Consider the following 25,608-nt stretch of genomic DNA (forward strand, 5'->3'; position numbering starts at 1 on the left):
CAACAAATTATAGATTATCGAATATCAAAACCTAAATTGTGATGTATGGTTTCTTTTAACTCCAGATTTGTAAATCAATATATCTTAACTATTTATTATAAAGTATTTCAAAGGTGTCCAAGGTTCCATTTTCATAATAAAGACAACTTTTTGTAAACAATTCTTTATTTCTCAACATTAAGTACGACGTGAATTATAAATAAGTTAAAGTTACCATCATTATAAATTCACAATAGTTACCATCATTAATAAATTAATAATAGTCCACATAGAAAACATCTATTAGAATATTACTCATAAATATAATACAAAAAATAAAATTCTGGTCTAAAGCTAACGAGTACCGATACAGCATGAAATATGCATTACTTTCTCTCTAGGTTTCTTGAAAAGGGCATTCACGTATCACATTGTTTTGACAAGCTTCAAACGAATGGCGTTGCCAAGAAACCCAAAGTTTGTATTTTTAGCCTATATTAATGCTATTTTACAAAACAGGCACAACCTGGTAGAAGAATTTAGGGAGAAGTTTTATAATACAATCCTTTTGGGAAGGTTAGCAATAAAAACAAAGCCAGGAGAGAGGTTTTAGTACTTTTTAGTTTCATCAATCATTTCAATCATCGTTTTATCTTACATAGCTTTGGCTGTACTTTTAAGAAAGACATCCTAAGTAAATTTATAAACTGCACTTTAAGGGCCTCCAAACTATTTACATTAGATTCTAATGGTTTGTTATTCTAGGTAATGTTGATATTTACTCAATTTTTAAAATCAATATACTTTTGTTTTCACTTAATAAACCTTTGACAGTGTGTATAAAGGAGCATATAAAAAATAACCTCTCTACCTGCAATAGCTTATTTAGCTTCTAAAAATGTCCAACAATCCTCACATATGTTTCTTTCACACCCTTCGGAGTGTCCTAGCATGTCTATGCTGTGGTTGAGCAGACCCTCAGAAACGTCCAGTCAGTTGACGTATCCAGTCGAGGTAGTGCGCGACCTTGACGTAGACTCCTGGCACTCCGTATTGTCCACAGCCTATACCCCAACTGACCACTCCCACCAGCTGCCAAGTACCTCCTCGCTCACATACCATCGGACCACCACCGTCACCCTGCGGGAGAAGAAAACAAATTTCATTTTTGGAGATTTAACTTGATCAGGTGTGTTGGAAGTGGGTTTTAAAATGAAGATTTGTAGAAAATTCAGAAGATTAAATAGAAAATTTCAGGGGCTTTGAAAACTATCCTTTAGAAATTAGAAATCTTATATTTATTGTCATGCGACTATTTTACACAGCGTCGTCAACCGTTCAGACATCTATCTAATTTTTATTTTTTTTACATTAAATTAAATAGAATAGAATGCAACTTAATTGTTACAATAATCATACATTTTCAGTGTTCCAGCATGGCTGGGAAAACATATGTATCATTGTTAATATTCTTAAAACTAAAAAAATATGAAGATAAATAGGACACAATAGAAAACATCTTTACGGATCGTAATTTGAATTATCATTGATGGAATAAACTTTAGGTAAAAGACAGGACTTAAGGAAGCATTTTCTTTAAGTTTTGAGATGGCATTATTACTACATTGACACTGTAATAAAAATGATTAATTATTGCAGGACTGAAAATATCATCGTGAATGGAAAATCATTTTGTATTTTCCTAAAAAATAGTCAGGACAAATAAAAGCTTTGATTGTCCAAGATTGTTGATGGGCATTTAAATATTTTGTTTTGTATTCCAAAATCTGTTGCCAGTTTTAATGAGTTTTAATTTAATAATAATATAAAAGTGTTAGGACATCAAGAGTTTTTAAAAATTGTAAACTTTGAAGTATCACAGGGTTTTTGATTTATTTGTTTGGAATATATCAAATAGATAAGAGATGAAATGTATAACAGTTGTTGGTACCAACCTTGCATGCGTCTTTGCCCTCCTCTCCGCCAGCACATATGAAGCCTGGGTGCAGCTTGAAGTCATACCCTAGCCTAGTCTGCTGTAGTTGGGCTTGGCACTGATGATGTGATACTACAGGCACATCCACCTCCTGAACAAATAAACAGATTATAGTTAAAACCAGATGAGCAAGAATAGTGAGGCACTTGACTTGGGTGTGGACAGTGGATAATATATGAAAGATGAAGTTAATTTGGAATATCCTTTCATAGTGTTCAATAAAAGAAGTGACAGATTCAGATTATTATACTCTTGATCAAGAGTTCATAAATCTTACATCTCGCTGTAAGAAAAATTGCAAAACTTGAATTTGCTAAAGAGTTATTAGAATTGCATATTGTAACCAAGCAGAAGTGCATTTGATTTTAGCAAGGATAACTGACCTTGCCAGGAAGGTCAATAGTTGGTTCGGTAGGGTTTCATAGTGTTAGACCAAAGAAATTGCAGTTACATATATTCTTCTCTTAAGAGCTCATAATTTTGAACTAATTCCTGAAGGTAAATTCCTTCAAAATTCAAATACAGAGGTTCTGGATCTTGGTCTTACCACAACCACAATCTACTTTTCCAAACATTCGCGCAAAAAAAAAAAAAAAAAAAAAAAACACTTGTTGAATATTATATTACATATTATATATTATATTATTATATATATTATATATTATATTATATTATATATTATTGAATATTATATTACTATTATATTCCTCCCACCAATTTAAATCACTTCATATGAAAGACCAAACAATGATCTAAAAAAATATATACATAACTTGCCAGTCTAAAAATGATTTAGAAATGCACCTCCACTTCAGGAAAGTGAAAGAAGATTGAAGTCTAGAAAAATCTATTACGTTATAACTTGATTAAATCACCGAGCGAACCCAAGCTAGGACTGACAATTTTCATTCTCCACTACCTTGAGGATGTTCTGGTATTTTCCGTAGTCACCGAAGGCGTCCTTGCCCCAGCCCGTGGTCCAGCAGCGATGTCCAGCGTATTCAGAGTGAGGCTCAGGCAGACAGGCCGGACTGATGTGAGGCGACTGCTGGAAGTCCACGGGGTGGTCCAGGCGCAGCAGAGCGATGTCATTGAACAACGTCCCCGCGTAGAACTCAGGGTGAACGTGGAGAGCCGAGACATCTCGCTCTACGTAGGGGTAGAACTCTACATCATGGTTCACATCCCACTCTCCCAGCCGCACACGGAGGTCAAAGTTGGTGTAACTGTAGCATTTGAGGGATTTAATTATGTATAACAATTTAAATAAATGGTATCAGCATCTGACACATACTTTCTCCCATTAGCTTGTCAACAACCTTTACATAGGTAAGCATAAGAGTAACTATGAGGTCAAATCATAAAAGTTGCATTAACTTTTAATTCGTAATTTTTATAGCAATGGGGAATTCAATTGCACTATTATGTTTAGAATTATAAGGACTCTAACAGACAAATTTCAATCAGATTCAGTTTTTTTTTTCGTTAAGTCCATTTTCGGTTTTTTCATGGATTTTTATGGGAAATGTAAGTTAAAATAACTTTTGAACCGTAATTTTTACAGGAATAGGAGTTATACCATTCTGTTCAGAGTTGAAAGGGCTACAACATACTAAATTTTCATCAAAATCGTTTGTGAAAACAATTCTATTACTACCTTAAATAAGGTTTTAAAAAGTATTTTAAGGCAATTGATTAGGGGTTATGGCTGAGAGGCCTGAAGAATTTGAGTTAGTCCTAGTAGTAGGCCTAAATAAAAAAAAATTAAAATCAGTCACATGATATTGTGTTGAAAACTCAAACTTTAATAAGATATAGAATAAACTAAAAAGTAAAGAACACAGAAAATGAAGGATAATGCACTTAAAAATATCAGCAGACTGAAGGCTGTAATATTTCAAGCTGTATTAACCCTTTTAGTGCCAACGTCCGGGGAACCGGACGTTTTTAAAACGAGCCAAAAGTGCCGACGTCCGGCTGACCGGACGTTTTTAGAACGAGCCAAAAGTGCCAACGTCCGGCTGACCGGACGTTTCGTAATGATCGAACAGTTGTCATAACAACAGAATGGATACTCGGATTCTTTTAACCCATATATTAACATTGAGTCGAAAGTTACTATGCGATACATCGATTTTCGTTGGTCGAAATATCGAAAATTCGATTTTTACGAAATTTTAACCTAAAAATCGCCAGATCGCGCTCGGCATTTTTAGCGCGACCTTCGGGAAAAATCATCGGCATTTTTTGAGCGTTACTTTTATTTCTCGCCTGGCACTCTAAGGGTTAAAGCAAAGTTTAAGAAAATAGTATACAAGTATTATGATGTTCTTAAACTCGCATATTCTGATACCTTATGTCTGAAAACCAGCCTCGACAATAATTTTTAAATGAAGAGGATTTGTATTAGTTTCAATTTTACACTGTAAGACAACAAGGGTCATTCGTTTTCACTAGGCCTACTTGTAGTACTGTATTATACTCACGATTTGACACAGTGAGCTGCTGTTAAGACGTGCTGGTGGTCGATGAGGGTTCCTCCACACACATACACACTCTCTTGAGGGTCCTTCTTGAGGATAGCCACCTGCCAAGGGTATTCTCCTGTAAGAGGAAGGGGGCTTTAAGAAATATTTCTGGTATTTTACAGGTATTTTTTTGTTTACCTTTTAAGAAGTTGGTGGCCTCTTATATCTTTGCCCATCCACATAGACCACGGATCTGTGCATGGAATGCATGGTGAGCCGGAACAGTACAAGGAGGTGGAGTGTACTGATAAAAAGTAGTGGCAGGAATCCGAACCCATGACATTGCTGCCTTGGGTTCAAAGTTCGTGGTGCTACCTACTGAGCCACCCATTCAACAACATTGTAGATAAGATACTGTCGAATTTTTAGACAATGCTAATCATGTTTTTCCAAAAGATTGCTTGACTTGCACTGGGGCGAGTTTCAACCCATATATGAGTAAAGAGCTGAGTGTGGGTTGGGTTACATGCTGTGTCTCTTCAATTTTAGTACGCTTAACATACAAGTTATTTTTTTTTTACTTTTTCACTGTATTAAACGTAGATGTGTGTTTTTTAATTTTACTTCTTAATTTATCAACATTTCTTAAGTCGGTAAAGCCTTTGAGTCTGTTCACAACCAATATTAAATTTCTACTATCCTTTCTGATCCATGCTGTCAGTTAAAAAACGTGAAGAACGAACTCACCAAACTCGCTGTCACCATCGACGTAGACAGGGTTCTTGATCCTACCATGGACACCCTGGGTGTTTCTAACTCCACACTGAGGACTGTGAGGGCGATAGACCTGCTGGGCGGGGGGAAGGGGGCGCCGACAACATACTTGGCGGGGGCCACACCTACCAGCTCCACCACCAGGGTAGTAGGCTTGACGCTGTGTGCGAGAGGTACGTTAGTCAAACATAGTGCTAAAAGTTTTAAATAACAAACGGTTTTAGTTTTGGTTTCTCTGAAATGAGTCCATACTTTTTGTTCAAATACACAAGAAATTGGTAAAATCTGAGACAATTCATAATCTCAAAATGAAAATAGATAGTCTAGTCAAAAATGTAACACTGAAATATACTAAATAAAATATTTTAATTCTTTTTTGTTAAAAGTTTTGTTGTGGTCTGGTACTTCTATTGACCTTTCAAAAGCACTGGCAAGGCTCATTCATGTGCAATACAATTTCATGCTAATTAATTGTGTGGCCTGCATGAGTCTCTTTCCAATAATAAGATTTGCAGCATTGATTTAACAGCATTCCAAAAAAGCATTGGGAATTCTACCATCTAAAATAATGCTTTTATCATTCGTTTAACTTTTTCATGCTCAAAAGCAACGCATGCCAAGAAAAGTATAGTTAAAAAAATGTACTATCTAAAACACAAATTTCATAATTCCATATAATTTTACTATGCTGAAGCGCAATGTATCTTAAGAAAATGTATAACTATTGTATGAGATGAGGATGATATTAAGATTATGGCAACTTATATATCTTGTCTACAATAGGTAGAATGAAGAAATTCCATGTTAATTTTAAAACCAAGGCACTACAAGTTTTTTCCTAAGCTAAAATTTGAGATTGTTTAATCTAGATTATCCTATGTTAGTACAAAACTGTTTAAGGCCAAAAAGATTCCGAATCACCAAGATAGTATAGTACCAGTAAAGTAAAGTAGAGAGTTAACGTTAAGTGAAAGGAAAGTTAGTTTTAAGTATACAATTGGTCACCGTATTTTGTTGTGGGAGTAACTTTCAAACCTGTGACTTTGAATTCTGTTGCTGTGAAAAAGCTTGAAACATATCACAAATGAGTCAAGTACATGTTGATAAGATAGAAGTAAAATGCAATGTTTCAAATGTTTCATATAATATTTTGGTAATATTTTAAGTTCTATATTCTGTGTTTTCCTCAAAGCAATACATGATTATTTAAAGTTTATTAGAGTCTTATATTCTGGTTTTAGTTGTTTGTGTCAAGTTGAATACTAGTACCAAAAAGGTGTCAAGTCCAATAAAATCAGATTAAAACCTAATGGGTTCGAATGAAAAAGGACAGTTTTGGGTGTGTTTTCATAATGTTCTACCTTTGAATTATTGAAAAAAAAAAACAAAAAACTGGGCTTTATCTTAATAAAGTCTTATCGTTTTTGTAAATAAGTCATGTTGATTTAATGTATTTTTTTCAAGTTGTTTTTCAAGCCACTCTTACATTCAAATGTTTTTACAGAGTTTGCTGCTGAACAAATATGTGTTAAAATTGTACAATTTTTTAGTTGTGCTCAAAATTTGGTAAAGTTTAACATAATCAGTTGGGTTCAAGTTATTGTAAACATTTTTGAAACCAAGATTGTATGAACAACATAGAATTTAATCTAAAATAATTTTAGAGTTACCTGTAAAGTACAAAGTCATGTCAGTTTATGGTTAGTGGCACTGGACATCCATCTTACCTTTTCTGGCTGTACCTTCTCACTTTCGTTTTGTGAAGTTTCACGTTTTTGTCTATCACCGGCTCTGCGGTCGCTGGGGAACTGGACTAGGTTGGATTTGGACTCTTTGGAGGAAGAGGCTCCCAAGTTTACGTGGGAAGAAACGTTGGAACTGCGGTAATAATCATCTTGAAAGTCATTGGGTCCATCATAACCGGGGCCATCGTAACCAGGGCCGTCATAACTGGGTGCGTAACTGTTGTCGTAGTGAGAAGGTCCGTGAAGGGAGGGTTTGAAGTCAGACTCAACATAGGAAGGATCGTAAGATGACGAAGCTTTGTAGTCATTGTCATAACCAAAAGGTCCGTTATCGGTTCTGAAGCTGTTGAAGCTTGGGGCATAAGGTTCGTAATAAGGCCTGGGAGGGGGACCGTACGAAGGCTTGTAAGGGTAGTAGCTGGGCTTGTGGTGGTAGATTGGAGGGGGTGGGGGTGAGTGGTAGTGTTGGTGATGATGCTGATGAAGATAAGGTGGATAACCACCAGGGTAACCTCCATAGTGAGGCTCCTTGAACTTATGAATGATATGACCTACTTTATGGATAAGTCCATGATTAGGAGTTACGTGAAGGTTGACCAACGGTTTAACGACCTTTTCACCGTATTCATCTTTAGTGACTTGAACTGAAAGCAGGGGATTAACACTGACTAGTCCTAAATCTAGACCGTTCCCTCCCACGGAGCCGTAGTAAGGGTTGATGGCGGGGTTAGGACCATATGGGTTAATAGGATAACCTCCTCCTCCTCCAGAGGGAAGACCAAAGGAAACACCGAAAGTTGGACGGAGTTTGAGGCCGGAGCCATCGGAATCTGAATCATCATCTCCACCTCCGCCTCCGCCGAGACCGAACTTGCGCTGCAAACATCAACCTCTCTCTCAGTCTTGCCAACCTTACAACAGTGTTGCCAACTTTCTACATCATGCCAGAGTGACGCAGTGAGTTCGTACTGTACAGTGTTCCCACGTGTCTTCCGAATACTGTGAACTTTACAACAAATTCTCGTGATTTAAAAAGTGAAAAATTTTGAAAAAAGAACTCTTGGGGATATAATGAACTTTGGCACCATCTGGAGGAGGGGAAATATACACCCGGTGTTGAAATGAGCATAATGATTTTACGCTGGGAGGTGATGAAGTGAATTAAATGAAACCCTCAACCAATGATGTTAATGAGAACAGAAGAAGGAATCTTGAGTTGAATTCAAACAGTGGGAACTTACGCCAGAACTTTCTGCTGTCACATCATTTTCTGTCACCTCATATCTGGAAGACGCTTCTTCCGCGACGGCTTCCCGCTGCCAAGCAAGCCAAAATGTGCGTTAATTGCTGTAAATGCTTTAGGTGCACAACTACACTTCTACTGTTAACTACTGTGCTAGTGAGTTAAGTGCAGTGCACTACTACCAGTTAAAAATAAGTATTACAAATAAAAAAAATAAAAATTGAATTACATCATACAAATAACACTTTTTACTTCTTCTTTTATAGTGATGAGTCTGTTAAAATGTTTTTCATTACATCTGTAAAATCAATTTTTACTATTATGTAATTTTTCACAGTTAACACACTGTTACCAATAAAATTTACCACACAATAATACAGATAAGTAAAAATATTTTAATCCATGATAAGTATTTTACAAAACCTAAACATATTGTTCTAAAGTAAAATCTCATTTATCATAACCCTTAATACAACAAAAACACAATGATACTAACTCTTTTAGTCTGTTATCATCAAAGATATTATTCAGTTTTAGCTGCACTACTCCCCAAACAGTTTATTAGTAGGTTAAAAATGTTAAACAGTTGGTTGAATTTATTCACCTAAAATTACCATTCTCTTTTTTATTATGGGATTTTCAGTTATATTAGACTAAGATATGGATATCTACTTTTTTAGTTATTCTAGTTTACCTTTTGGTAAACTTTTTTAAACAAACTTTCCAATCATAAACATAGTTAACATTTCATAAAAATTGAGATTTTAACTATAGTTCGGCCGCTTAGAAAACGACCTGCGCGCTAATGCTAAACCAATGCTGGAGGAGGTCGCTTTCTAAGCGGCCGAACTATAGTAAAAACTATTCAAGATCTAGCTATGTCATGCTGATGTTTACTTACAGGTTTGTGCTTCCTCTCTTCAGTTTCTGTTGCTTCTGCCACAGCGTCATCAGAAGCCTCTCTCCTTCTTCTTTCTTTCTTCTCCTCCTTCTTCTCCTCTTCTTTCTTTTCTTCAGTTTCCTTCTTGCTCTCCGTATCCTCTCTCTTAGGTTTTGTCACAACAGTCATGGTTCCATTTCCGTCTGTGATCACAACATCGTTTGGTCCCAAAGCCTCGATGGTAGAACCACCGTTGGTCCTTGGGTCGATGAAGTATCCGTCCTCCTTCCGAGCAATTTCGTGAGGCAAGCACTGATCGAACGGGACGCAGAAACAATCACTGTCCACTCGTGGACTCTCGTAGTTCGGGTAACGGTTGTAATTGTTGGTAGAAGCGACGTAGCTGTTGCCAGGATTGTAGTTGGAACTTCCAGGGTAGTTGGAACTTCCAGAGTTGAAGTTGGAACTTCCAGAGTTGAAGTTGGAACTTCCCGGGTTGTAGTTAGAGCTTCCAGAACTATAGAGGGAACTTGCTGTGTTGAAGGTCTGAGAGGGATTGTAACTGCTGCTGGGGTTGAAGCTGGAAGGAGGCGAGTAGCTAGAACTGGATCCAGTCAATCCGTTTCCTGTAACCATACAATTTTAGGGTTCAACAGATATTTATACAATTTACGACTGGTTATAATTAATAATTACCAAGCTTTTTGTTCCATACCGCCTTTCCATACCAGCTTTTTGTAAACTATTATTACTTATTACTTATTAAAAACTAACAGAACTTATAAAATTTGTATTTATTTGTCAAATTATAATAACCCTTGACTACTTGTCACCATAGACTACTGTACTGACCTGTGTGGTGATCTAAGGACAGCAAAACACCATTAGGCCTACAATTTACATAGTCATTAAGTCAAAGCCACATCAACTAGTCAGTGGTGACGACAGAGATAAGATACAGCAGTACCTGAGACCAGTCTCAAGCATTGTCTGCCTTATCAGAGCCACTGTGCTTGGTAAATATACTTGTAAATTTAAAATCCAAAACTTAACTAGTCCTTATAATTTAAATGGGTTGACTATCAGTGCATCTTTCATTGTAATTGTCAAGTAATCAAGGTGTCTTTTCAAATTAGGTACCTATAATTAAGGTACTAATCAGAGAAAGAAAATAATGCTTAGTCTGATCAACACTGGAGTTCAAAAACATGAAGAGGTTTTGAGATAGCCCCATGAATATGGACTAAAGAAGTAAGAAAATGATACGATGATGGATAAAGCTAAATTTTGAAAATGGGCAAAAGAAGATTTAAAATAGATTGATAGAGAGATTGAATGGCCTTTTAATCCAAGGAGTTTATGTATATGGAGTCACTACAGAAACCATTGTGAACTTACCAGAAGAGTAAGAGCCTTTGAGGTTGAGCTGCTTCTTGTAGAAGTCAGGTTTGCCGTAGGAAGATCCACTAGGGTAGAGTCCCCCTGCTCCAGTGGGAGAGATGGAGTTGCCATAGAGAGGTCCGGGAGGAGGAGGTCCGGAGATGGAAGGAGTTCCATAGCTTCCGTAGGGAGCTGTGTCGAGAGTTGTGTCAATCACACCGGTAAGACCAACCTGGAGACAAATATTGAATTTGAAGGTTGAGTGAGTCAAGAGTGGATACCTGAATATTCTGTGTAAATATATGTATATCTATATTATTTATAAAGTTGTTATCGGAGTGATATGAGATAAAGAATTATTGGTTAAAATACACATTCCATAAAGTTTAATTTCGGAATCATTTATGGTTAAGATGTTTTGTACCTCAGAATATATCACAACTCATGTATAGGTAGGAGATTTTCGAACAAACCACAAAATATCATTATTTTATGTCTTAAGCAGTAAGAGTTTTAGTCACCTCCAAATTTGTTTGGTTTCAAGAAGTAACTGGCCTGGATAGTTCCCTACCAATGATTAATTATTTTAGATGGGGACGCCATTTTCCTTAGTAGGAGCGTATTTTAACCTAAATATGAGTGAAGAATGAGTGTTGAATGGTGCAAGATGATCTGTGTAGCTTTTGTTACTGACTAAGATAAGCTGGTTCAACAGTCAAGAGCATTTATTTAAGGCACAATGATCAGGAACAGCTGGGTACCGTTTCAAACCATCAAAAAGCTATTGACTTTTCTCAGGATCAATCCGGTGACCTTTTGATACTTTAATCACTCAGCTATCCGCCTAATAAACTTTAAAAGTATAACACAACCCATACACCATATTATACCATCGAGATTCACCCGTGACGTATTTAAACCCAAAATATGAGTAAAGGATAAGGATGTTAGTATAGAATGGATTGGGATGTTTCGTTTAGCGTTTAGTTCTGTTAAAGACTAAGACCAGTTTTAATAAATAATTTTGTACATCCCAGTTTGGATTTGTAAAATGTTTCACAGTGTATGAGTTAGTTGATTATTTGCTGTTTACCTTGTCTCCATGATGGTAGTGATGGTGTACATGAGTCTGTACTCCACCACCTGTGCCTCCCACCACGACCACAGGTTTCTCCTCTGGCTCATAGATAGGCTTCTTGAGGTAAGGTCTCAGTGGAGGAGGCGGGGGGCCGTAACCTGGTCGAGGGGGAAGAGGCACTGGTCGTGGGGGACCGTAGCCCCCTACAGAAGCGCCCCCTACTGGCACGGCAGGGATGGGTCGACCCACAGGTTTGATGTGGACTGGCTGGGCGTAGATGAGGTCTTGAGGTGCAAGGTATTTGCCTTCAGCATCCAACTCACACTGGAATATCATAGTAAGGTTAGAACTGGACCACTATTTTTGTCAAACACACTCTGGGATAAAATACAACATGAAAACACAATTCATTAGTAACTGATGCTGTTAATTTATCATGGAGGAAGTAACATGATGTAATAAACATTTCTTTTGTCTGTATGTTTTTACATTTTAGACCAATGGAATACCCAATCAGTATTAATATAAGGGTGTGTTGCTAGCCACTTGCTTGTAGCAACTCGGAGTTTGGTGCGATAGGACAGGCTCAATCTATAGCAAATTCATAAACATTTGAGAGTTTGTATAATGTTGGTTTTACTTAATTTTCTGAGATATACTGGTTACATAAGAATTTTATATATAACTAGCTGTGTACCCGTTCTACGCACGGGGATCTTATAATATTCAGTTGAAACCTTCTTATATAACGAACAGCAGTTGGTTTGCATATTTTAAGATATGCTGGCCAAACTATTATACATAGCTTCATTTTATGTTGTTTTTTGTTGTTCCGGATCGGTATGACAATCAATAAAAGGTTAAATTACCTCTGTGTCTGCCGGTCGATCCTATAACGGTAGGCTTACTTTTATTTTTACTATCTGATCTCGTTTGCATGGCTCAATCACGTCCTGGTTGAAGTTCGTTCGCTACGCTCACTCACCTGTATGTTGGAGCTCGTTCGCTGCGCTCACTTTCCTTCAGGTTAGCTCGTTCGCTACGCTCACTTGCCTTCAGGTTAGCTCGTTCGCTACGCTCACTCGCCTCCAGGTTGCAAATTAGCTGTTGTCATAAATGTAAAAGAAATAATAGTGCTAGTGCTGCACCCTGTTGGTAATCCTTGTAACTTTAATGCTATTGAACATCACAGAACAGAACCAACTTGTTTAATTGAAACAGCTGTTAAGATTCAATAATTTCATTTCTCATAAGGTTAACATGGGCTTCCAGAAATTCCACGTCAAAAATCGACAAAAACTTGATTTTCAAGGGTTTACTGTTAAATATCTAACTGTCTCATATTCGATGAAATACGTCTAAAACCATCTCATATATGTATAGTATTTGGAAAATAAGTTTCAGGCGGGACAGTGCTATAGTTATTGAGGAGTAGTTGTAATAAAGTGCGTATTTTAGCGTTACCAAGAGAATGACAGATAGACAGACAGACAGACAGACAGACAGACAGACAGAAATTGAGATAAGGTTTGATTCGGTTTCTCTGACCTATGAAATGTAAAAATAACCAAAAAGTTCATTATTCTAAGCAATGTACAGACAAAACTCTAATTTTATTTATATAGATTTTTTATAGGATTAATTTACCATATAAGACTTTAGGTTACTTAATTGTGATAAACTCCTCTGAAGCTTAAAACACCACAATTGTAACAACTCTTGTTATTCAATCTTTAAGAGAAAAAAAACTTCAACTAACCGCCATCAGCCCAAGACCGCACAGTCGCTCCTTGATGTAGTGTCTGGCCTGTGTCTCGTTGCCAGCTGTGATTGCTTGCTGGACATCAGGGTCCTCGTAGATCTGGCCGAACCCCTCCAGGGACTTGCCCGCTCGGCCAGACTCTAGAATGTCCTCTATGACTGTGACGGAAGTGGAGCCAGAGGCGGAGGGGGCGGAAGTCAGTTGGTCTCCAGGCTCGGACCTCTGCTTGCCCCAGGACCAGGAGTCATTGTCTGCTAGAGCGGAGGCCAGCAGCAGCAGGGGGGTGAGTGCCAGGAGTCTCATGTCTGTAACAATATCAGGAGGTCAGATATTAGGTGAACACGGTGAAGATACTAGAAGCAATTTGCAGATTTTGTTTAAAATTCAACATGAATAATATTGAGTATTGGATCGAAAGTAATTCGTAAGGGAGTGTCTTACAAAGTGGAAATGTATTCATAATTTTACTCTAACCCGAGAACATTATTTAGGAAAAGTGCATAGGACAAAACACTTGCAGACAATGGCAGAGTATAATTTGTAATACATTGCTAATTGGAGTTAATAAACTATTTAATAAAGAAGTACACGCTTTAAAATATGCTCTTATACAGACCATAGACAATTTGTCTATGTACAGACTGCCTGAATTAAGTACAGTATTTTTTTGTTTTTCATCCAATATAGTCTGGTTCATATATAAATGGAAGTTGTTGCTGAAGGGTTAAGTTGCAGTAGGTATCAAGATTGGTAGGTGAATTATTGGGTGTAAAAACTAATTAACCAGAGAAAACATAAATATAAGCTAGAGATGAAAGTGCTCTTCAAAGAGTTCAGTAGCAAAGCAGTTAAAAGCAGGACACTTAGATGCACTCAGGTCATGTGCACGTGAGTAAAGAAACTATTTTGTAGGTAGCTCCCACGAATACTAGAAAAATACCGGTATGGATCATAAACATAAACAAATGACGTTCTAGTATTCGTGGGTGATCCTAAAGGATAATAGTTTTTACGCAGACGACCAAACCATGGAAATGACGAGTAGAACTTTTTTGGTCTCTCAGAGAAAATTGGCAAACACCAGGAAAACAGCAATTTCGTGTTATAAACAAGTGTACAAAAATTGTATTAATCAGCAAATTACAATAGCCTATTGTTGACTATTTGAAATCTTTCGTAAGTATTTATATTCATTGTTTCATCTCTTAGAAGTAAACCATTTCGAAAAATAAAGACTATTTTCTGGTAGACATTAAAGTTTTGAGTTCCGATCAATCATTTGACATAGGTTGGCCAATCTCCAGTTTATTGGGCCGTGATGAAAGTGACGAAGTTTTGATGAAACATACTGTTACAGTAGGAGGATCAGTTTATGCAACAGTTCCTGGTAGAAACCCCGCGTGGGCTGGTGAGAGCTGTCCTGCCCATAACACCTTTAGCCGCCCAGTCTTATCGCAATTTGCGTGTAAACTCATTTGGCGCGAAATTTGAGACCGTTAGAGTTGGGGAATGTGTAGGCGGTCGAGATTTTGTTTCTTATAGACTTGTCTTCCTTGTATGTTGAAGTTTAGGTCTACGCCCCTTTTTAATGTTTTTCGTGGGGACACTACAAACCCGGTCTTTGTTAACTACCTATCAATCATTTAACCTATACAAACTAGGTCCAAAATTGAGATTGGGAGCGAACTGCTTAAGTTTTCATAGAATAAGAATCATTTTTAACTTTAGTTTTATTTTTTCCTACCATTCAAATTGTATAAAGTACCTAAATTAACAATAGCGGCTTTCAAAGTGTGCTGTGCTCAGAACTATCGGACGCCTCAAAATACATATATAATCATTTGGTTAGGAAAGGATAGTTGTAAATGAGTTGCTACACCCACACAATGATTATGGATGCAAAGAAAATGTAGGCCTACTAGCATTATAAATATGAAAAACAATTTATTAAATATTTTCTATGGTGCAAACAATATAATCTAATTTGTTTGCTACTGTCGTTAATGAGTTTTGCTAAGCTTACTGAACCGTAATAGTAATAAACATTTCGGTCAAATCACAATATTTATTTCCTAATACATATTATTTAAATTCGTGTACAGTGTACAGTATTCGTATCAGGGTCCAAGACTGGTAATATTATGTGAATGTATGGACATGATCCAAGTGCGTTGTAGTCAAGTGTAATTGTGTGAACGTTTATTTTATTTTATTGTATAACGTTTTTTATAAACATGCAATTAGGAAGGTCCGGACTCCGGTCCCATGCAGTTTTAGGCGTAACGGTATGTTAATCGTTATGAGTAGGCTTAATTCGTTACACATTTAATTATTGAGAGTTAATTTACCAGTTGAAAAATATTTGTTTTTAAGATGAACTATATTTCTTCAGTTGTTCAAATAATATCGCAGTTATACATAACAGTGGGAGGAATAATTCTAATTTACAAATATCCATTTCTGAACCCAGGGTTTTACTAATTTTCTGTTGTAATCCATACAAACAAAATAATTTCTTGATCAGCATCGTTATACGTGTTATTAGATTACCTGAAATAATAAAAAATACGTCTAATAACACTTGTTATAATAGATTTAAACTTACACTATTTACTCACAAGACGGTAAATACATATCAAAGATGGTACGTGATGATCGAAATTATACGTTTTCTTACCTTTAGGTTATCTATACAAAAAATCAACAAACTTTTGTTTTTACACAATCAAATCACTCAATTGTGAAGCGGGAAATGCTTGGATCAAATGCTTGGATCAAATGACTCTGATGTCACAGTGTTGCCAATATTTCGCCACCCGGCAGCGGAAGTGCATTTTGTTTGTTCAACAAGCCGATGTTTGGCTGCGAAGTGCTAATCTGTTTGCAACCACAGATGTAATGGACGGTTTGTTGGTTGTGCCAGGTTGGGCAACAGTGAGAGTTTTGTCTCACCTACCTATGACACAAATACAGCTTTGTCCTCCTACATGACGTTGGGCAATTGATGTGTGCTGTGCTCTGTCAAACGGAGAAATTGTATGTCATTAATCGAAAGTGACCCGTTGTGATTGCAGTGAATATGTCTGTATGATTGTCTCAACTGACTTGGGTAGGAGTTTAATCGCTGCCCAAAAATAACTGGATTTGCGAATGTATCTGTGTTGGCAGTGTTAACTCAGTTGTAAGTAGATCGGTATGATATTGAAGTAGTAGTTGAAAAGGTAACATTGTTCTTTAAGTCTCACCAATCGACATTTAAGTTTAAGATAAATAATACATTTTAATAAAATCTTTTACTGTCTTTTGTAGTTTGATTAGCAGACAAAAGCCATATAAAGGTAATCTTATATACTGACAAATTTTGCAAAACTTATAATTTTAATTTTGCTAGTCTGACCATACTACTGGATCGAACTACACGCGGTTCGTACCAAATGAAAGATATTTTCCTCTAGATGTGCAGAATCCCTTTATAAATTAAAAGAGGCTCAAAAATAATCATTAAAAATTAATTTTAAATAATAAAAAAATTACACGGGCCTTATGGGTTGATGTATGGGTTATGTTGGTGACGAAATAACAACACAATATAAAGAGAAAATAAAAAAAATAAAAAAATCCAATCACATGTTTTATTTACAGCGTGGGTTAAAAATAGAGAAGTTTGCACAATACATTATTTTGTTCAAGTTTTCGACCACGGGGTGAGCTCTCGTAACAACCTAAAAGTAACGTAAATTGTAAACACAAGGATACTTTTTGACTTTTGATTGGTAACTTCATCATTCACCATTGATGATTTATCAAAACTAAATTTGTCTATTATCTATTTCTAGATATACAGTCAGTAAAGTACCGTTACTGTATAGTACACGGGGAAACATGGGTCGCCGGAATTTTATCCCCCTGGAATTTGACACCCAGAGCAGAGCTGATGCCGCTATGATGTAGTAACCTGAGCGCTCTCAAGTTTGTTCGCGGGGGAATTTTACTCTCGTTGATTTGGGAGTAATGAAAATTGCCAGAGCGCAATTTCAGACAGTTGGTCCAAACCAATAAATTCCATATCTAAGCACAGGGGGTAGTTTTGATTGATTTGTTCTAGATTGTTTAATTGATTATGGAGTTAAGTAAGACTCTACAACAACCTTTGCTGTTACAACCTAAGCTTTGTCCCCGAATTTTCAAAGTGTTGAGGATATGGCGATTGTTTTACTGCATTAATAAATTTTCTCGGAAACAGTAGGAAAACTAAAGTTTGTACATGTATTGATCATTGATGTATTGAATTACTACAATGTTTTGTTTTCAAATTACAAATTCACGGGACGAAATTCCGGTCCGTCCACTCTATAGGGTTTGTAATTTGATTTGTTCTGATTAAATTCACAACCGTGAAAAGTTATTTTTAAGTTCACCTTTAAACTCATGTTGTGCAACTCAAAGGTTTGCGGCCGAAATTTAACCCCCTAAGCTGGGACGCCAGGTGTGCTCAGGGGGTAAAATTCCAGGGGGATAAAATTCCACCACCCCGCAAAAATGTGGTGTGGTGACTGCAGTGATACGATAGTGAGAAGGTGGGTTTCCAACCGCTGTGTCAGTCCAAGACGATACCACCGGGCTTACTTTGGCATTGTTTGTTTATTAGTAGGTCACAGTTTTGCAAATTAAAATACAAATGTGTAGTATAACATTCCCTAAACGTATAATGTTGAATTGAGTTTTCAATATTCAAAAATATATTAAACTACCTACGATGAAAACAATACAAAACATTTCCATTCACGTTCATATTCATATTCGTTTTAATTGTTGAATACAACCATTGGCGTTAGATATTGATGCACACATCCCAAATGCTGATTAAAATTTTTAATAAAAGAGAACCCATAGCCGAATGAGCTTCTCATACAGTAACTAGTAAGCTACTATTCAAATTCGGATTCCTCTTTTAGATTCCATACTGAAGTATAAACGTGGTTACTGAGTTACTGTACCTGATGGCAACATGAAAGTTGCCCAGACAGTCCGATATAAGAATTCGGTGTTTTTGCACATTAAGTAACTCGATCGAACTAAGTTAATTTATTCTGTAAACTAGCTACAACTTTTAACTCAGAGATGGAATGTCTACCTCACGGTAAAGTATCTATAGTCAATGAATACAATAGTCTTTCTCACCGGATGTCGTGCAGGAGACAGACAAACCGGATGTGGAAATAGAAATTGACTTCCGGCAACAAGGACGTCGAAATCGATTACACGGACGAACACTCGCAGTTCAAGGTTCGAGTCTGTTATTGATAAGTGCATCCTTGTGCCATATCATCAGAGAGAAACCACGGTGCAAGGAGAGGTCCACAGCTTGGTAACTCCTGTAATGACAGCTGTGACGAAACTTGAGCTGATAGAGAACTAGAGTAGGTACATAATGGTTTGTTGTACTTAATATTATTGACATTTAGGTAGGTACCTACTGATAAACTCATCTCATACATCATGACCTATGGACCAGCTGAAGCAATTTCGTTTTCGCATAGGCTTGTTGAACAAGCAATCCAAAGAGTGTAGTATGGTACTACAGTCAAAATTATATTTTCTCGCTAAGTTTTTCGTATTATCATCGTTGATGTGACATACTGGATTTTATAGTCTACAATAAGGGTTTCTTTCGGTTTAGCTTGGTTAAAATTTGGCGTATCCGACAAAAATCAGTAATTGACATTAGAGCACTCTACTGCTCTTTCAACTAGGTATATTTTCACCATAAAACTGGCTACAGCTTAACATGAGAATGGGAAGTCTTCTATAAATCTATCTAGTAAATAGTATTGGTAAACCTGTAAAGTTTAATTCAATTATGTCAATATTAAGCAACATTCTAGGTACAGTAGTTTTTAAGTTTCAAACATTTGTTGGGAAGAACCAGCGATTTTATATGTGACCGAAGTTTAATAGAATAATACAGTTTTGATATTCATTTATAAAAATAAAACATATGACTACCACAATCTGCTAATAAAACAAAAAAAAATGCTTTTCTCGGTGGAATAGTGCTTCAGTTCAGTTTGTTTTTGTCAGTTGTTTGCTTTTAATTTCATCTATTTCAGAAATTCGTAAAGACGATCAATTATGAAATCGTACATAAGATTAAAATTAGTGCATGTCTACAAATGGCAATTTATAGGTTTCACACTAGAATAATCAAAATTTAGATGTGTAAGAGCACTTTACAAATTGAATGTTAAAAAGCAATGAACTTAGGCCTACTAAATGAGAACAGGTTTTCTGTATCTTATAGTAATCTAAGGAACATATAAATTTAGCAATGACTACAAACCTCTAGTGCCAAATTGTCTGCCTCCACATCGAGACAAAGACCAATCCCACGTTATCATAGATGGGAAACGAGGAGAAACTTATCTGCCTACTAGATTTAACAATGGGTCAGCACTTTCCCTGCGGGAAGACTCAAGATCAAGAAAGAGTCTATGAAGTGGTCAAGGACAGAGAAAGAGTTTGTGGATGTGTGTGTGTGTGTGTGTGGTGTGTACCGTACGAGACGTCTAGGCCTTGTACCTCTCTGGTGTTAGAATTAGTTCAAACTTTCAGTCCATCTGTTTTATACAATCGACACAATTTTAAATGCTTGGTTGTGTACAGCTACAGGCATATTTCGTAAATAGTTTGAATTTTTAGAACCACTACGTTGTTTTGGCGGGCAAACTGGAATCTTGTTATCAATTTAAAAAGACAAATACAAAAATAGTTAAAACAGATCAACGAAATACAAAAATGTAGTATTCTAGAGATTCTAGCAGGTATTTGAATATTATTTGGCAATCTTGAGGCTAACATCTACAATGATACTGCCACGGTAATTACGTTTGAGTAATATTATCGTGTAAATACATTAAAATTCTCTTTTGAATAACTTTGTACAATGGACAAATGATTTTAATCCGAATTGAAACATAACAAAATACATTCATCAATGTACAAAAAAATTCAGTAAAAAAATGCAGTGGGAATTTGTAGTATAGATCCTATAGCATTGATCGCAGGGAAGGATAAAATAAATGCATTTGGAGTTTCCGCAACTGAAATCATATCAGAACCAACAGATCTCTAACCAAAAAGTTTGAAAACCTAATCTTTCTATGCTTAAAACGAAATCTCAAGTGCTCTGCACCAGAGACCATTGGTCTGTTCTGCTACCTAAAAACCGTGAAGAAATTAAGGATGACACATTAACAAGTAGGGACCGCAATAGCCGAACTTGAACCAAAAAATGTCTGGCTTATTAGCCCAAAATATTACAGTGATCGTAAATCATAATTATTATAATCTACTAGCATGCATGAATAATATAGTCTAGTGTGTATTTTCCCAAGCACGTCGTTTCATTGACGAACACCAATATATTATTCGAAATATATTAAAATTGAAACTTTTTTATGATATTAAAATTCTGCTGGCTAAAAATCATAAACGCAGAGAAAAGATAAAAAAATTGAGTAACAATTTCTGATTAATCTTTCGACACAACAGTTGGAGCGCTTCAGTCAAACCACCCGTCGTAGTCTCTAGGTGTTAAATAAAACAAATATCGGGATATGGTTGTGGTTTTGGACTAGATTGTGTCTGATTATAGGTTAATTAAAGAATTAAGTTCAAATCGTATATAAATTATGAATTTCGATGCTTTATACTACGAAACAAGTTTTAAGTTCAATAGAATAACTCTTTTTTTATCATTAGCAATTTGTGAAGAAATCACATGAGTATTTATTTTTAATATAATAAGTTATACTATTTTATAGAGTTTGTTAATTTCATCCAATGATGAATATAGATGCTTGGTCTGAAAATTTCGTTTTGTTGACTCTTCTTTAAAATGGTGGTTTTTAGCAAATTTTTAGATAACACATTATTCTGTTTCAGTCGTTAGTTGATTTTATTATCAGTTTTATTGTTATTTGATTGGAAATAAATTAGTAGACTTGTTGTAGAATTACTGAACCAGTACAAATAAAAATATACTAAAGAACATAATTATATTCACCCCATTCCGTACGGTACAAATATTATGATGACAAACGGCTTAAGAAACAATAAAATAATGTATTTAATACGTTGAAACATGTTGGCAGTTAAATTGTTTACTTTATGTCTGCTTGATCGTCTAGACAACTGCACGTACGTACTCCTAAAAGCACAGTTTCGAAAGACAGTCTTTCACCGTGTGTAGTTATCCCATAAGAATTATGTCTAATTCGTGTCCTTCCATTCAGCTACTTTTGGTCCGCTACCTCGTTAAAGTAGCCGAACCTTTTTTCAGTAATCGTATATGCTCTAGCAACACAGCACGACAGTCTATGATTCAATAACTTTCCTTTGACATGTTTCCGCTATTACCGCTATTCGCTAAACGTTTCCTGTTCAAAGCTCAGTTGCGTAGTCTGAGATCACCGCTTCCCTCCCCTCTGCCCCCTCCCTGGCTGGCCATGGTCGACCCGCGTCACCGGACGAAGGCTGAAGGCCACGAGAAAGTGAGAGAGTCACTTTCGCCGATCGTTCAACCCATCTCAAGTAAACACGACCATACTTCCTCACCCGATATACTCATGTATGCGGGGAAATGGGGAAATATTTGGGGAAATGGGGAATTGGAGTGGGTAGACTAGTGTTCATGGATTATATGTTTTGTAGGATATAACAATGAAGAACGTATAATAGGAAAATTGTTATTAGTGTATTGCGTTTGGAATTCAAGACGAGGAAAAATTTACCACTACGACGTGACAGAGGAAAACAAATTGTTGAGAAAAGATCTGAAAGTAAAAAAAATGGTTTGGTATTATTCTAGGTGTTCTAAGTGTGTGGTTTTAAAGTTTTGGATGTAGAGTTCAATGGTAACCGAACAAATACTTTAAGAAACGGAATAACAAAATGTTGTTTAGATATAACCACGCAAGCTTAGCGTAAAAAATAAGAGTAAATACCGATCTGTTTCAAAGAAAATTTTAATTAATAAAAATTTACAACAGGCAATATATATCACATCAGTTAAGTAAATATGATTTAAAATTCAAACTATTTTGACTACGGTGTGTACTAGTTCAGTTACTTAGATATCATAAAGCCGTAAAACTGTCGTGCAGGACATCGATATTAATCACGAAACGTTACCCGTTATATACTTAGGCTTAATGTTTTCAGAGGGCTCAATAGAATTCATATTCCTTAAAAAATCTAAGTCGCCCCATAGTTGAGCTTAAAGCAATAACTTAAATTATTTTGACTTCCCTTAACAACAATGCAGTAACATAAATAACAAAACTCCAGTTCTACAGTATATTTCAGTATGAATATATGAACAATCACTTGAGGTGCGACAAAGAAGATGCAATAAATGTAGCTATACAAGTATATAATACCCTTAATGTATTTAGTATGGTGGTTGGGCTTCTATATTGTTAATCAGAAGTAATAGAATAATAAAATTGCTGTTATATTATTTTGAACTATACAAAACATCACAAAGTAGGCCAACTAATAATATAATCATTTGGTGTATTTATTATTTTATTTTATTATTTATTTATTATTTTATTATTATTATTTATATTATATTATTATTTTATATATTATTTATTTTATTGATGAGGGTGTATTTATTAACAAGTTAATTTTTTAGATGGGATTTTAGACGGTGTCAAAGAAGGTAGAATACTATTAAACTATAATCCACCTATTCATTGTGTTTTCAGTAATTAAATCATCACCGTATTCATTTCGCGAATTAATAACTTTATAAATGTATTATAATTTCTAAAATATAGGAATATGGTTGGTTCCTCTGAAACGCAAATCTTAGATTTTGTAATAAGAAAGATTAGAATAAATACTTTATAATCACTAAAGGTTTTTTAAGGATATAGTTTTAAACTTAACACAAATTGTCCTATAATTAATGTACAGGTTGGATTAAACCACAACGTTAGTGTTTGAATAAAGCTTGTTCCTCCGTCATAAATATTTTACATAAATAAGTAGATAAAGAGAAAAAATAGTACATAAAACCTTTTCACTGTGATTGTGAAAAAAAAAACTAGTTTGATTAATTATACTGCAGATGTTCAATATGTTTCATTGCAGTTATCATACTTTCGCCTAATAAACAGTCCAGGGAACCCTAAGGTAACATATTTAACAATACATTCTTTTATATAAAACATTTATAATATTAGGTTACTAAACACTCACAACATTTATTTCATTAAATATAATTTCAATGCTTACGAAACTTTTTTAGGCCTATGGGGGTAATAAAGAAGTTTCTAGGTTGAAATTAGAATAATATTTATTTATTCGTGCTTTCTTATGGTGCTTCGTATGGTTGGTTGATTTATCATAATCGTGAAACAGGGGGCTCTGATTCACAAAAAAGCTCTTAATGATTAATTTCCTTATTTTAATAAAACTAACAAAGCTGAACTGTTTGATTTACTAATGGCTATATTGAGTATGAAACTATAAATACTGATAGTTCCTAACTAAGTTATTCTCAACTATTAATAAAATAGCCAATCGATTGTTTTAGCTTTAGATATCGAACATTTGAGCGTATAGTTACGAACTTTTTCTAAAATTGATTTAGTTTTCCAATACATTAGGATATCAAAGGATTATTTACTAGTCCTCAACTATTACACCTTTGATAAATTAGTTTGCCTAATATTATTTAAAAAATCAATGTGAAAATAATATTTAACACATTACATTAAAGATCTATTAAAATTACAAATATTATTATACAACCTTTTACACGCATTTTACTTAAATTTAATAAGTTAACCTAAAAGGTATGGCAAAATAATTTAATAACATAAACAGCATACATTATTTGCTGGATTCTGAAAATATGCACTTAAAAATATTTTCATTTTTATAAATTAACTTACACAAAATAATAATAAACAAAGAGAGTAAACAAAAACCACAAACCTGTTTCGGGTTCCTTTCTCACACTAGACACTTCCACTGACTGAGCGTCGCTAGGCTCAGCAGCGTCTTATACAGTGGAGAAAGTGAGGGAAGTCCAGGCGGGACTCTAGGAATATTGGTGCAACCCTGAGGAACCCTGGACCATGGACCACTGGGTCACCAGGATCTGAGGGTGTCTAGGAACATTGGTGCAACCCTGAGGAACCCTGTACCCTGTACTACTGGGTCACCAGGATCTAAGGGAGTCTATGGACATTGATGCAACCCTGAGGAACCCTGCACCCTGTAATACTGGGTCACCAGGATCTAAGGGAGTCTATGGACATTGATGCAACCCTGAGGAACCCTGCACCCTGTACTACTGGGTCACCAGGATCTAAGGGAGTCTATGGACATTGATGCAACCCTGAGGAACCCTGCACCCTGTAATACTGGGTCACCAGGATCTGAGGGAGTCTATGGACATTTATGCAACCCTTAGGAACCCTGGACCCTAGGCCACTGAGTCACCAGGATCTAAGGGAGTCTATGGACATTGATGCAACCCTGAGGAACCCTGCACCCTGTAATACTGGGTCACCAGGATCTGAGGGAGTCTATGGACATTGATGCAACCCTGAGGAACCCTGGACCCTGGACCACTGGGTCACCAGGATATAAGGGAGTCTATGGACATTGATGCAACCCTGAGGAACCCTACACCCTGTAATACTGGGTCACTAGGATCTGAGGGAGTCTATGAACATTGGTGCAACCCTGAGTAACCCTGGATCCTGTACAACTGAGTCAATGGCATTCGATAAACACGGGTTTTAAGTCCAGTGGATCAATATCCCATTACCAAGTAAACTCTTTTAATTAACTATAAGACACATTTTATTGTATACATATCTTTAAATCTTATTATTAAATTCATGAAGCTTATTTAATATGTTTGAACCAGCTGTGTAGAATTGTGAAATCAAAATTCATCTGACAGTTAGTTCTGCTTGTTTCCATTTTAAAACTTTGTAGGTTTGTTCTTTGTTACCATGGATACCACCAATCAATATTTACTTTTAAATCTCTCACCTCAAATTTTTGAAAGCCCACGGGGCAGAGCCCTAGGACTATATCGAGGCGGGAATAGTTCTATATGTATCCTCGGAGCTGTAGCTTCAATTGTGTGCAATTTGAGCCCAGTCGGTTCAGTAGTTTTTGAGATTATCTCATACAAACACACACACACACAGACACCAACTCATCTTTATAATAGTATTTATATTTATTTATTTATTATTATTTATTTATAAT

At 35.8% G+C, this 25,608-nt stretch overlaps 1 protein-coding gene across 3 annotated transcripts; it reads right to left on the reverse strand.

Moving 5' to 3' along the window:
- Positions 1-176: 176 nt before the first annotated feature.
- LOC129002466 (serine proteinase stubble-like) lies at positions 177-24,365 on the reverse strand. 3 transcript variants are annotated; one of them, XM_054430297.1, is made up of 11 exons: positions 24,316-24,365; positions 13,303-13,610; positions 11,559-11,867; positions 10,484-10,697; positions 9,107-9,711; positions 6,945-7,838; positions 5,191-5,377; positions 4,462-4,579; positions 2,895-3,201; positions 1,935-2,066; positions 177-1,119 (listed from the first exon to the last, which is right to left on the reverse strand). In XM_054430297.1, the coding sequence occupies exons 2-11, from the start codon at positions 13,606-13,608 to the stop codon at positions 958-960; spliced, it is 3,234 nt and encodes a 1,077-aa protein (XP_054286272.1). In that variant the 5' UTR covers positions 13,609-13,610; positions 24,316-24,365; the 3' UTR covers positions 177-957. The 3 variants fall into 3 exon arrangements, with proteins under 3 accessions (XP_054286272.1, XP_054286273.1, XP_054286274.1); XM_054430298.1 differs by lacking the exon at positions 6,945-7,838 and adding an exon at positions 8,204-8,278; XM_054430299.1 differs by lacking the exon at positions 6,945-7,838.
- Between the last annotated feature and the right edge of the window lie 1,243 nt (positions 24,366-25,608).

This window comes from Macrosteles quadrilineatus, unplaced genomic scaffold, assembly GCF_028750875.1.
Source record: "Macrosteles quadrilineatus isolate MER2022 unplaced genomic scaffold, UCM_ALF_1.0 Scaffold_9__3_contigs__length_116548681, whole genome shotgun sequence".
NCBI classification, from domain to species: domain Eukaryota; kingdom Metazoa; phylum Arthropoda; class Insecta; order Hemiptera; family Cicadellidae; genus Macrosteles; species Macrosteles quadrilineatus.